The following is a 15,212-nucleotide window of genomic DNA, read 5'->3' as shown; positions in this document are numbered from 1 at the left end:
ATAATGTAATATACGAAGAAACTATAAGCATAAAGCTGCTATACAAACTGAACGATCGGAATCTAGTGTTGGTATGAAAAACTTTTGCATTTGACAAGATATATTTACGATATTTGGTATAAATTATTTTCTAAAGCAGCAATGTAATCTGCGAAGAAATTGTTCAGATTGGTTAACTATAGCATATAGCTGTATATTAGCTCCGGTGCTGCCGAAGTTAACGTATTTTCTTGTTTTTATACTCATTGCTACAGAGTATAAAGGCCCATCCACATACAACTTCTCTCGCTTTGCGTGACAGTTTATCCTGAAATAAAAAAGCGCTGAAAACAAAGGGTATGGCACAATGAATGCTTTGCTTTCAGCGTTTCTCTTTAATAAAAATGACTACTGTTGCTCGGAAAAGCGAAAAAAGATGGAGTTGCCCAATATTTTGCTTGGCTTCGGATCGAAAACTTTTTATGTGAATGTACACATACAGAAGCGTACTTTGAACTTTGCTGTCAAACAATTGTCTGGCGAAAAGCGAAGCAAGGGTGCAATGTGAATTGGCCAAAATTGTTTGGTTCGCCTATCGACTGTTTGTAACATGTATAAGATTGTCAAATATATCCCTTCCGCTTTTTTGCTCTTTGTTCAATGCTTCACAAAAAGTGTTACAGTGATAGGACTTAGTTCAAATATGCGCCGTTTCATTCGATAATCTGTTTCCATCTAGATGGCAACTTCAGAATACCACCCTCGTAGAGGCCCCCCTCCTTATTTGTGAAGAACTGGGACAGCCACTTTTCACAAGCCAAATATTGAGTTCAACTTTACACCAACAAGGGCGTTCGCCACGGACAGGAACAGGTGGTAATCACTTGGCGCTATGTCCGAGCTATATGGTGGATGTGATAAAACCTTCCATCAGAGCTCCCGTAGCTTCTGACGAGCAATCAAAGAAGTGTGTGGCCTGGCGTTGTCCTGATGGAACACTACACCCTTCCTGTTGTCCAATTCGCTTCTGGTCCATGGCCTGTTCAAGCGGTCTAGTTGTTCGAAGGAGATAGTAGAATTCAGCGTCTGGCCATATGGGAGCAGCCTATAGTGGATGATTCCCTTCCAGTCCCACCAAACACACAGCAAAACCTTCCTGACCGTCAATTCCGTCTAGCAGCATTTTGTAGGTTATGTTAAGACCTTTCAAAGATTTATTGTATTGCCAGTTACGAGCTCTGTAGCGCTTTATACATAGTCGCGAAATTCAAAAGACAAAAAGACAATCTAATATAACTAATTCAATTAGATATGGGGTTCCATATATATATAAATGATCATGATGACCAGATGAGTTGAAATCCGGGTGATTGTCTTCCCGTCCATCTGTCTGTCCATGCGAGTGATGACTTGAGTAAAACTTGGGATATCTTAATGAAACTTGGTGCCTTGGCGCATGTTCCAAAGGAGGTTACTATTGCAGATGACGTAGTAGGACTATTGCCACGCACACAAAATGGTATTAACGAAAACATATAGAGTGTCATAACTAAAACTTAATTTAAGGTAGTTTGAACCTTGGTGCAGAAGATTACAGTGGTCAAAGATATCTGTGAGCTAAAATCTTTCAAAATCCGCTCCCTAAATGCCTTTAGACAATATGAAAAACGGGTAAAATTAATAAGTAAACCACGCCCACTCACTATAACTCAATGCATAAATGCGCCATAACCATTAAATGTCAAAACCTAGATGTTAGGGACGAGCTTTATAAAGGCAGGCGTAAAATTGGGCAGTAAACGTGGCGGGTGTATGAATTAGCCCCCACTGAATTAACCCCACCGGGCAAAATGACTTAAGCCCCACCAATTTTACAACAAAATTAAAATGGCGGAAAGTGGGGCTAAAGTCATTTTTCGTGGGGATTAATTCTTTTTTTTTTAGTGGGGATTCTGTCATGTAAGAACCCCCACATTTGGTGGGGCTTAATTCATTTCGATTGGTGTGGGATAAAAACATTTTCGTGGGGTTTAATTCATTTTTTTTTCGTGGGGATTCTGTCATGTAAGAACACCCACGTTTGGTGGGGCTTAATTCATTTTGATTGGTGGGGATAAAAGCATTTTCGTGGGGTTTAATTCATTTTAATTCCGTGATCTTTTATAAAAATAAAACAAACAATTAGCAACGTAATACTTTTCACAGAAGAATTATGAACACCTAGGTTTTGGACCGACCAGGGATATTTTTTTTCGAGCGCTCGATTGATGTTGTTTTAGTTAATCAATAACAGAAATTGGTTTTTATGTTATTTTTATAAAAATATGAAAAACTTCACAATCACTTCACTTTAACAAAAATGGCAAGGTTATGTTCGAAATTATGGCACAGCTGTTGTAAATTCGAATGGCCACTATTGATTCATGCACTGATCGTTTTCGAATTATCGATATTCTCAATATACGATTCTGAAAGAGAATTGGTAAAAATGAGAAATACATAATAGGAAAATTTATAATTAATTATTATAGCAGGAAGAAGAAGAATTTGGACACAGAAGAATTATGAACACCGGGGTTTTGGACCGACCAGGGATATTTTTATTCGAGCGCTCGAAAAAAATATCCCTGGTCGGTCCAAAACCCCGGAGTTCATAATTCTTCTGTGAAAAGTATTAAAATCACTAATAGTGCACATTTCGTAAAGGAGAAACCATAATTTTGTAACTTATAAAATAATAGACGGGAAATTTTCCTTTTACGAAAGGTTAAAATCACAGTGTACATTTCTTAAAAGGAGAAACCATAAGAGAGTGTGGCAAACAATTTTTAATAAATTTAAATGCCCTTTTTGTCGTCAAGATGTTGACGAATATTTACATATTTTTATTTAATTATTTTCTTTTTCTCACATTTTCATATTTTCATTTAATTCTTTACCTTTTTTTTAAATATTACATACGTTTGAATAATTCAATTTTTTTTAAAATTTTTATTTAAAAACTTGACGTTTAACGCAAGCAAAAAAATTAAAAAATGAAGTAAAGTGGGGCTAAAGTCATTTTCGTGGGGATTAATTCCTTTTTTTTTCGTGGGGATTCTGTCATATATAAGAACACCCACGTTTGGTGGGGCTTAATTCATTTTCGATTGGCGGGGATAAATCATTTTCGTGGGGTTTAATTCATTTTTTTTTTCGTGGGGATTCCGTCATTTTTGGTGGGGAAAGATTCACTAAGAAATTGGTGGGGGCTTAAGTCATTTTGCCCGGTGGGGGTTTAATTCAGTGGGGCTAATTCATACACCCAACGTGGCGCCGCCGATCTCTATGTAAAGTCAAATTCAGTTTGTGAGGTTATTCATATTATATGGTACACTGCGAAGGTGGGTGAAATCGGATGGCAACCACGTATACTAACGGGTGATTTTTTTTAAGGTTAGGATTTTCATGCATTAGTATTTGACAGATCACGTGGGATTTCAGACATGGTGTCAAAGAGAAAGATGCTCAGTATGCTTTGACATTTCATCATGAATAGACTTACTAACGAGCAACGCTTGCAAATCATTTGAATTTTATTACCAAAATCAGTGTTCGGTTCGAAATGTGTTATTATCGACAAATTTTGTTCAGCGATGAGGCTTCATTTTCTGGTTGAATGGCTACGTAAATAAGCAAAATTGCCGCATTTGGGGTGAAGAGCAACCAGAAGCCGTTCAAGAACTGCCCATGCATCCCGAAAAATGCACTGTTTTGGTGTGGTTTTGTACGCTGGTGGAATCATTGGACCGTATTTTTTCAAAGATGCTGTTGGAACGCAACGTTACGGTGAATGGCGATCGCTATCGTTCGATGCTAACAAACTTTTTGTTGCCAAAAATGGAAGAACTGAACTTGGTTGACATGTGGTTTCAACAAGATGGCGCTACATGCCACACAGCTCGCGATTCTATGGCCATTTTGAGGGAAAACTTCAGACAACAATTCATCTCAAGAAATGGACCCGTAAGTTGGCCACCAAGATCATGCGATTTAACGCCTTTAGACTATTTTTTGTGGGGCTACGTCAAGTCTAAAGTCTACAGAAATAAGCCAGCAACTATTCCAGACTTGGAAGACAACATTTCCGAAGAAATTCGGGCTATTCGAAATGCGAAATGCTCGAAAAAGTTGCCCAAAATTGGACTTTCCGAATGGACCACCTAAGACGCAGCCGCGGTCAACATTTAAATGAAATTATCTTCAAAAAGTAAATGTCATGAACCAATCTAACGTTTCAAATAAAGAACCGATGAGATTTTGCAAATTTTATGCGTTTTTTTTTTTTTTAAAAAGTTATAAAGCTCTTAAAAAATCACCCTTTACCTACTAGTTCCTTAACCCTGCTTAGATAACGTACGTCTGCGAGACGTACACTTGTTTTTATTTTTCGTTCTCTCTCTCACAACCGTTGAAGGGATATTCTCGCTTTCAGTTTTCTCAGTCGTTAACTGCAGAACAAATATCCAAATAAAAGTATAATAATTAAATAAAAGATCTACGTAAAAAAATATCTGCAAAAGTGTTTCCATTGACATCCTTAAAGGACGAAAACTTGAATATGTCTCTCAGACGTACGTTATCTTTTCAGTACTTAAAAATAACGTTATCTAAACAGGGTTAAGGTATTTAATTTACGCCCAAAAGTTGTCGTAATCGGACGAAAACTATTGTCAAAAATGGGTAAAATCAAAACATATGTTCTCTAATGCCCCATATATCTAATATAAAGCAAAACGGTTGGATTTACACCGTATCTGTCGGTCTATACGAAGAATAAATACAAATAAGTAAAATGGTCACTGCTTCTTATAGGGAGCAAAAACACCAAACGTAGGTGTGTTGAAATAAACATAGCTATTTATAAGAATCTTTGGATTTTTTGTTGGAAAAAACTGCAAAATTTATAAGTTTGAACCATATTGGACCAAGTCTGTAGATTGGGTGTACAGTACCATCAATACAATTACTAGGAGTCGAACAGTTTATAATACCCTTCACGGACTATTTCTATGTCTGAAAACGTAACTATTCAACAGAAAACGTGTTGATAAGTTTGTCCAGTCTCGTTGTTTTATAAAACAATGCCTTATTGTTTTCTTCGATATTCGTGGTGTCGTCCACTATGAATACGTTCTAACTGGTCAAACCGTCAACAAAGGTGTGATGAGGCGCTTACGAGACGCTATCCTACGTAAACATCCGAGTTTGTGGGCCAACAATTGTTCATCATGATAACGCATCATCGCATAAAGACATCATTGTGAATACATTTTTGGCCAAACATTCAAACAAATATCATTGTGACTTTTTCTTCGGGAAACACGCTTCGACTCAATTGAAGACATCAAAACAAATTCGAGGGAGAGAGCTGAAGACCATCTCGGAAAGTGTTTATAAAAAATATTCCGACGATTGGAAGAAGCGTTGGCAATTGTGCATCGCTTTAAAGGCGATGAAATAAATTTGAATGATGATTGAAACATTTTCGTTTTTTTTCAAAAATTTCCGATACTGTCTTGACAGGGTGTATACCAACCAAGGTTACAAATTTCGTGTTAAGGTTTTGGGTGGGTTTTTATACTCTTTTCAGGACCGACCCAAAATACACATTGTATCTTGTACATGCAGGGTTGTTATGGAAATAAAAATAACTCCATAGGTCCCGCAATCACTAGACATTAATCCTATTAAAAAAATTTGGAACTTTTTGGAAAACCGTTTTCGAACACATCGAAGTTCTTCAAAATAAGGCAAAAAACCTGGGTCATCGACTTTGTGGATCAAAATATTCGGAAATAATACTCGAAATCGAGTGGGGAACATGTGTCGACATCTAGGGACAATAATTCCAACAAAATATAGGCAAAAAGCCGCTAAAAATGTTGTAATTACTTTTAAATTACATAAATAATCATTGGTGTATGTAAAAGGCGCATTTTAAGCTCTAGCATTAGATTTTTTATTTGTGTAAAAAAAATATTTTGATATGCTATATTTAATGTCAAATATATGTACATATCTTGAAAAGGGTAGAAAAAAAAACCATAAAATGTATTCATTTTAAAACAAATAAACGTGTCGTAATTTAATAGAACTATGGTGTATGTAAACTTTATTTGTCCACTTGTAAGTACCTAAGCAACTGTACGAGTTCCATTCTATTACCTAGATAGGACGTAAGTATGTATGTACGAGCTGCTTTTCTGAATGCAGCGCTGCTTTTGTCATAATTATTTTTATAAATTTATATGGATAAGAAGGAAGGTAGGGGTGTTCGAAGAATTTTCTATTCATTTACTCTAACATTTGTCACAATTACAAATTCAGGACATTTTCGTTATCATCTCTTATTATTCTGATGTAATGATTACCACCATTAATTAAATATTCATCTTTGACTGAATTACACCCAAGTTTTACTTTTTAAAATTTCAATTATAATTAACGCTTCGCTTTTTCCCGTTACCTCTTCTTCTCTAATTACTTTCGCACAATACTAATTTTTATTGAATAAAAAAGCCTATTTTTACTTTACCCCAGATGGGACTCGAACCCACAATCCTCGGCTTAGGAGGCCGATGCCTTATCCATTGGGCCACTGGGGCTCTTAATAAGTGTTCCAACCGAAAATTCTTTCATTACGCGGAACATACACAAGAACCAAAAATGATCACTAATTATAAAATTAAATACAAGCAACAGCAACAAAAACAAAAGCACAAATTACACAAATAACGAATAGATCATCGCGAACATTCGTGCGTACTGAGGTGTTTCAAAATTATTATTAGCATCTGAAAACACACACAACACCTCAATAGATTTTGAAATACATATAAACAAATAGTCAAAAATGTTTTCGAAAACCCAGAAAAATAAACTGTCGTGTTAAAACCTACTATAGCGGTGTGCTATGTTAAATCCAGTGTTTTCGAACAATTCGAAATTCGAAAACGTCAAAGTGTCTAAAAAATACGCATTTTCAACTGCCAAGAGGTCAAGCTGAAAAATTCAAAACTTGGATTAACCGATGAATTGAATTAATTTCTAATTTTTAGTATTTTTAAGTTCAAAATAAACGAAATTTTATTTTTTTTTATATTATATATGTACATCACGTTTATTTATGTTTGTATGTACACATTTAGTATATTTTAATTAAAGTACATTCCGTCGCACATAGCAGTTTAACAGTACATCTATGTGCGTTCGTTATCGAAGCTTGTAAGTAATGAGTGGTTAGTTCCAGCGTTTTATTTCTAACATTGCTCTCCGCGGCTCAACTTTGCGATACACCATTTCAATTATAATAAATATTTCGCATATTCAATCTACCTTAACGAGTCGATTTCAGTTAGTATCAATTCATACGCTTTTAATGCAATGTGATATGTATGTATGTGTTTGGCGGTATTTCTTTTTGCCAGTATGTATGTACATACATATGTATGTATACCTGGAATAAACATCTAATGTCATTCAAAGTGGGCCGTAAATATAATTTTTAGCAACGCAAACGAGACGAACAAGCCTATTAAGTCATCGAAACCCCAATACATTGAACGAATCAGGGCGGAAACTACACATACATACATATACATATACACCGGTAACAAAAAGTGTATTTGCCTACTAAGAAATGTATGACGATCGCACGAGCCTACAGTTTCGGTTAGATTTGTTAATTAGGTCCTTAAGAAACTCATCAAAACTTTAACAGGAATCTCTGGTAGCGCTTTATACAATCTATTTTATAAACTCGACGGGTCATGGACACAGTAACTGAACTCCATCTAGTATCGCACAGGACCAAAAGTGGTCTTACCAGACTAACCTAACCTAATGAAATCTATGTTACATTGTTTGAATATTGCTATGGGATGAATTATGTTTAGCAGTCAGACCCAAGTGAAATAAGAATACAAGTTCTATTAAACTAATAAATGCGAGCCAATGTCTGCCAGGAGTGAATGAATAACAATTTTCGCATTAGTTTCCGGTAAGCCACCGCGAAGCTAACGGTACCAGCGCAAAATACAATAATTTGTTTGCTGTATTCATCTTACGTATTGTTCTTAAAAACCTGTGTCAAAAGATTAAAAAACAATATTAATAAGAATTAAAATATAAGCGGAATTATTTTACAACATTTTCTTGACAAATTTTATGAAATCTTGTCCGTTTAGCAGAGATAATTTCAACGAAATACTACCAAAATAGTGTCCGTGTCCGGTTATTGGAATTGCTTTCTTATGAAAATAATAATGAAAACCTCGCGTTCATAGAATTTGTCCAGTTATGGGAGCTGTCCGTCTATGAGGACTTCCCGTAATGGGGAATTTCGCTCTACTTCGTTTATTGAACTTATAGCGCATTGTTCATTGAGTGGACTGCTTTGTGCTCTTGTTGTGCTTAACTATTATACAACACTGTACAATATGTGCTCTCAAATGGCACACGCTCCATTTTACTACATGTACATATGTATATACATACTCTCGCATACATACATTTCTTATGTGCATGCTGTTAGCTACGACTGGCACGCACGCTTTGCCGACACTGCTTGTTCGCTACTCGCACGACAAGCAATACACTCGTTCGTGACCATATACTCGTACAACTGAAGGCAAATCAATGTTGCGTTCCCATTGTGTGAACAGAGCAATGGTGTAGCATGCAATGACATCGGCCAACTTTGCTATTGTCTGCTGTTGTGTGGTGAACGCTCTTACTTGTTTATCAGCAACTGTGTTTCGTTATTATTTATTTTTCGTCTTTCTGCTAAAATGAAGCGTACGTAAGTGATACCTCGTGTATTCGATTTTCTTCCGAGTACTATGCTGTCGTCACAATTCTCGTGTGTGCTGTTTTATTTGCTTTGCGTTGTTGTATGTATTCTGGCTACATATTATGGCAAGCCCCAGTGGCCCAATGGATAAGGCACCGGCCTCCTAAGCCGGGGATTGTGGGTTCGAGTCCCATCTGGGGTACTAGTTCAGCATTGTCTGTCTTTTTTTTTAATTAATTAAAATGAATGTAACACAATTTTTTTTTATTTATTTGGTAAATATAGTATATATGTATTTATACATATTTGTATTCAGGCAAATACTTAAGTAAATGTATATATTGAATCAATGCGTGAATTACGGCTATACACATACAATTCGTTTGAAAGCACCTACATACATATGTACATATACATATATCAATTTAATGCTTTGTTAATTTTATTTACCTGGATTGGCTTGTTGGATGATATATCCACCAGTTGGTCTTCAACTCGTATGTAGCCAGCGCTGATCAAACCTATGCCAATGGAGAAATTTAAAACAGTGAAAGTAATTTATTAATACGTTGCAAATAATTTTTCATACTTTTCGTAAATATGTTCCTAAGTGAATGTCTATTTATATATACATATGTACCACATACTAATAAGTTACTGTTTGGAAGAAATATTTTTATTTTCGATTAGCTTTTGCCAACATTTTGGTCAAGTAAATTTAATAGTGTATAACCATGTGAGAGCTGTGCAATGTCAAACTATTCAAACTATCATTTTGTGTCAAGAGTTCCATGAAGCAATAGTCAATTGTTAACAAAAACGTCATTCAAAATAAGTTTTTCAATTGTCTAGATTTATTTTTAATTAAAAATATTAAGCGACGATTTTATAGAACTTGTTTTTTTCATATAAAAATATTTCAGCATTTTTTCAACAATTTTTTCTTATACACACAAGAAATGAAATATTTTATTAGAATTTTTTATTGCTACAAACATACACTATTAACAAAGAAATTCTGAAATTTATGGAAAAAAATGTTTTAAACTCCTTACAGAATTATATAAAGTGAAAAATACGTGTTTTAATTAATACCTTAACTTAAAACTTGAGTTTTCAGTAAAAATTTCGCGATTTTTTTTTTAAATAGCTGTAATCGAAAAAAATCTTTCGTTAAGGAATTTAAGAATTGTATTTCAAAGATCTCTGTAAAATTTCATGAAGATCGATAGAGCAATTTTCGAGAAAACAAAGTTTCGAAAGAAACGCATTTAAAGACGGTACATTTAGTCTAACTAGTCTCGAGCACACAAGTTCTCAAGACTGTATCTCCGAAAATACTACTCGGATTAACTTGAAAATATAGGACAATAAGTGGTGTTGTAAAATTTAATAAGATAATAAGAAAATTCGGAGCTTTGAAACTCGTAAACCGATGTAACACCTTAAGATAACACGAAAACATCGTACTCATTAAGAGGTATATTAGGCATAGAACAGATGGGTGTGGAAAAATTTTAAAATTTTGTATATGATCTGAACTGATTTTGTTTTCATTTAATGCTAATGTATATTCGGTAAATTGAACCCAAGTCAGAAATGAATTTAGGAAAGACTTACATTCGTCATTACCCGCTTTAAACAAGAATAACGAAAATCAATAGAGAGTGTGGTTACTCGTCCTTTGTCCACCAGTTTTACCCATTTTTGGCACCATTTTACTATTGTCGTGTGAGAACTAGCATTTTCGCGGTGAAAAGTGATCCGTCTTCGGTGGTTGGTTTTCCTCATTTCTTAAAAGGCAACTGGCAAACAAATGGATATGTACCACTCAAAATTTGCTGTTCTGCATTGTTTTAGTGATACGGTTGGGACATGTTCGGTTATTCTAAAAGCAAGCAACCATCTTTTTAGCAGTGCTTCGTAGTCAACCAGCTTTTGTTAGATTCGTCTCATTTCGAAACACCATACAGTTGACTACTGTTTACTTTCGAGCTCATTCGTGCAAATCCACGATTCATTATCTGTCCCGTTGTCTTAGACATATTTCGAAGCATCGCTATTGTATTTTTTTAATATTTATCTCGACGAATCGGCACGTGCCTTTTTTGAGCGATCAATAAATTGTATGGGATCCCACGAAAAAAAATGTTTCTACAAACAAATATACATGCAATATTGAATGCATGCCACTCCTACTAATGGCTAGAGTGTTCTCAATCCCGCAATAGATCACATGATGATCTTGCAATATGAGTTTGCGCACAGCATTAATAGTTGTAGGAACAAGAATTGATTTTGGGCGACATTCACGAAATTCGTCTTGGAGTGATCTACGACCTTGATTAGATGAAGCTTCATCGCCAGCGAATTAGGTTCACCGATGTACTGTTGCTGCGTTAATGTTCACTATGTAGAAATACATTTATATTATGATCTATCATAATACAGGTGTGATACTGCACCAATTTACACCTTCATTTCAATTCGTTTCTAATAGTTTAACCAAAAGGAGCTAGTATTCTGTAAAAATCAAATAGTCTTCAACAAAATTTAAAAAAAGCGGTAGTTTTGGAAAGCAATTTTGTTTTTAAAAATACTTTTGGAGAACAACAAGCCTTTAAATAAGCACATTAGAAGCTAGGCATCCACTTAGTTATCGTTAATTGCGGTTAGAGAGTCCCATTAATAATTACTATCTATATTTGGTAGTTATTTAACTTAACGCTCTCTACACGGGGAAAATTAGTTGACTAACATTGCAATCCAGTTAAAATATTTGAAGTATCTGCAATCTTATTTTAACTTGGAGTGCAGCTCGTACCACATATTTAGAGTATATACAAGTAGTATGTACAAATGTATCCGTATGCAGCGTGAGCACTGACTTGCGTGCTTTCATGCACAATACCCAAACACACTCCTGTATAAGTGGACAGTTTTTTGTGCAAACTTCAAAGCCATCAAGTTAGAATGGGCCCACTTCAACAATTTGTTCGTGCTTGCGTGCTTTTAATGTGATATATACTACTTATGTACGTACCATACATGCAAATATTTCAAGTATTTATGTTATGTTAATTTACTTTTTATTCGTTAAAAGTTTAAACGAGAAAGTTTAATTTGATCTATGTTGTTTGAAAATATATACTTACATATGTCCTTGTATGTTAAACTTTTTATTTGACGAGATATCTTCACGAAACCTTGCATGGATTATGGCAACTATATGCTATAGTCGTTTGATCGGAACAATTTATTTGGAGATTAAAGCGTTGCTTTGGATAATATTCCGTGTCAAATTTCGAATATAAACTGACGGCAATATTGACCGAAAAATACTTGCATTATTGTGAGAAAATATACGATATTCGAAAAATATGGCACAAATCATCCAAGACCGAAAACAACGCACCAAAGGTCGTACGGTCGATAAAGAAGATTACCTGCAAGTTATGCGTAATTTGTAATCTGCCTGAAACGTCCGAATTTGTGAAAGAGCTAAAATTGGCTTTTGCACGATAATAACGCCCCTGCTCACGCATCGTTGCACATTAATTGTGCCGCATAAATTTTTGATGGATTTATTCCTTTGAACCCTTAAACCATAACAAAATTCACAAAAAATAGATGTGATTAGTTACATACGAGTACGATGTACTATATGTATATATTTTTTGTATTCGAACCCAAAAGACGTAAGTTAGTGAGACAAAAACACAGTAACTGTAAACCGTGAAGAGGTGGTGCTACGATTAGAAGGATGTGTGGAATGTAACGGAGTGGTTCAGACGCGATTTGTTGAATGAAACATGGGCTTATCTTTGTATTACAACTTAAAAAAAAATTGATAATTTGAAAGAGGGTTGCGGAAATGGTATACACCCTGTCAAGAAAGTAATTTATAAATAAAACGAAATTTTCCAATTGCTTATCGCCTTCAAAAAAACATACATTTGAACAGATGCATATGTGCCAACGCTTCGTCCAATCGTCGGAATATTTTTTATTGGCGCTTTCCGGGATAGTCTTCAGCTCTCGCGTCGAATTTGTTTTGATGTCTTCCATTGAGTCGAAGCGTTTTCCCCGAAGTAGATATTTCAGTGTCGAACCAGCATGTCTGCAGCTACCTGCTCTCGATACCTTATTTGAAGAAAATTCAGCACTATCGGAACAAGTCTTGCAATAACGTGTTGCCCAATTTTTTTCGTACGCTCTCGTGTGACATCTCTAAATTATGGGCGATCTCCCTCAAGCTCACATTGTTATTTTCGGCAACAATTGTCTTAAATTTTTTAACGTTATCACTCGTTGAAGACCGTCCAGAACGAGGCATGTCTTCGACGGTCTCCCGACCCTCCTTGAATGCTCTGTACCACTCGTAAGTGCGCGTTTTTGATAGAGCAGATATTTTCAATGTATCGGCACACGAAAATTCGTTCACAACACAAAATTTAACACAAATACGTTGATCAATATTTTTGGTCATTGTAAAATTCGACAAACACTATCGAATTTGACTGACATAAATAGCTGCTGTAAATACACTGGTTGGCAGATAGCATAATTAAGAACAGTTGTACAAACCTAGGAAAAAAAATATCTGTCTTCCATATTATCATATTAGATTTAAATGAAGAATTCCCAACACTTTCTTGACAGGGTGTATTTGATGAGTATTACTATATTCGTCCCTATAATATGTACTTAAAAAAATTGGTAACATCATTCAAATCACCTCACTTTAATCCTAAGGAGTGTTTGAGAGATCTGCTGGAGTGTAAATTTCAGTATCCAATATCCAAATCAACGCTCAAAGAAGTAATACAATTAAAAAAATATAAAAAATCAAACTTTATGAAAATAGTTTGTGAATCAGAAGTTTCCATGATTCAAATATTGAATTTTATATCGAAGCAACTTAAAATAATTATGTTAGCTATAGTATTAAAAAATCTTTGAATATTTTACTGCTGAAAGCAGTTTTGTATGTGTATCAATCTAGATGACTGTAATGAATTTGAAGAAAGTTAGTTATTTTGGTTAAGTATTTAATAATCTTTTTGACGTAGAGCTTAAGAGTAGTGATTCGAATAAATTATGTATATTAACTATTCAAGCAATCAATTTTGCCAAAGGAGACCTCTTACTGCTTATGCTTAGCAGTAGTTGACGAAACATAACTTGACATGTAAGGGTGGCAATAAACTATCATTTTGGTGGTTTAACAGCTCTGTTTTTATATCAATAAAAATAAAAGGCAACATGCAGACACAACATAGTTTCGGTCGCATAATGCTCGCAAAGATGAAATACCAGTGCCCGATGGTTCATGTTTTGTTGGGTAAATGAAATACAAAAATACAGTTGATTTCTATTTTTTTTGTTGTCCTGGATATATGAGCAAATTTTGGTTTTTTTCCAATGCCCAGATTATGAATTTATTCATGAAAGTATTTAAATTGCTCTTGTTTTTATGATAAATGAACTAAATAGCACTATACTTTATTTATCTAGTTATGATTAGGGTTCGGCGGTAACGGCGGACTACCCAGACACAATAATGTCACCAAAAGCCATGAGATCGGTACAGTCTACCAATAGATATTAATGAATGGAAGAATGAAATTTCGACTTCGAAGTTATTTCTTAAAGATGAACTCAGTGGTTTAAAACGTGATGAAGATAGGAACGATAAAACAATTTGTCAAAGCATTGGGCTAGGAAGGATATTTGTTATACTGTTGCAACTAGTGCTTAGGTTTATTCACCTAACAGTTGTACGTATCATCTAAAACTAAGCGAGATAGATATAGGATTATTATAATATAAAGGGTGATTTTTTAAGAGCTTGATAACTTTTTTTTAAAAAAAAACGCATAAAATTTGCAAAATCTCATCGGTTCTTTATTTGAAACGTTAGATTGGTTCATGACATTTACTTTTTGAAGATAATTTCATTTAAATGTTGACCGCGGCTGCGTCTTAGGTGGTCCATTCGGAAAGTCCAATTTTGGGCAACTTTTTCGAGCATTTCGGCCGGAATAGCCCGAATTTCTTCGGAAATGTTGTCTTCCAAAGCTGGAATAGTTGCTGGCTTATTTCTGTAGACTTTAGACTTGACGTAGCCCCACAAAAAATAGTCTAAAGGCGTTAAATCGCATGATCTTGGTGGCCAACTTACGGGTCCATTTCTTGAGATGAATTGTTGTCCGAAGTTTTCCCTCAAAATGGCCATAGAATCGCGAGCTGTGTGGCATGTAGCGCCATCTTGTTGAAACCACATGTCAACCAAGTTCAGTTCTTCCATTTTTGGCAACAAAAAGTTTGTTAGCATCGAACGATAGCGATCGCCATTCACCGTAACGTTGCGTCCAACAGCATCTTTGAAAAAATACGG

At 35.0% G+C, this 15,212-nt stretch overlaps 1 protein-coding gene and 2 non-coding genes across 4 annotated transcripts in view; 1 reads left to right on the top strand and 2 right to left on the bottom strand.

The window, feature by feature from the left end:
* LOC105231372 (otoferlin) overlaps positions 1–15,212 on the bottom strand; it is a 130,856-nt gene that overhangs the window by 55,736 nt on the left and 59,908 nt on the right. For both annotated transcript variants that reach the window (XM_049455968.1, XM_049455967.1), the window contains exon 5: positions 9,263–9,333. In XM_049455968.1, the coding sequence (XP_049311925.1) occupies positions 9,263–9,333 (71 nt within the window). The remainder of the gene's footprint in view (positions 1–9,262; positions 9,334–15,212) is intronic.
* Positions 6,554–6,626, bottom strand: Trnar-ccu (transfer RNA arginine (anticodon CCU)). The gene has a single exon. It is a non-coding gene; the product is annotated as a tRNA-Arg (tRNA).
* Positions 8,942–9,014, top strand: Trnar-ccu (transfer RNA arginine (anticodon CCU)). The gene has a single exon. It is a non-coding gene; the product is annotated as a tRNA-Arg (tRNA).

Source organism: Bactrocera dorsalis, chromosome 4 (assembly GCF_023373825.1).
Source record: "Bactrocera dorsalis isolate Fly_Bdor chromosome 4, ASM2337382v1, whole genome shotgun sequence".
Lineage (NCBI taxonomy): Eukaryota > Metazoa > Arthropoda > Insecta > Diptera > Tephritidae > Bactrocera > Bactrocera dorsalis.
This window is presented reverse-complemented; position numbering and strand designations above follow the sequence as displayed.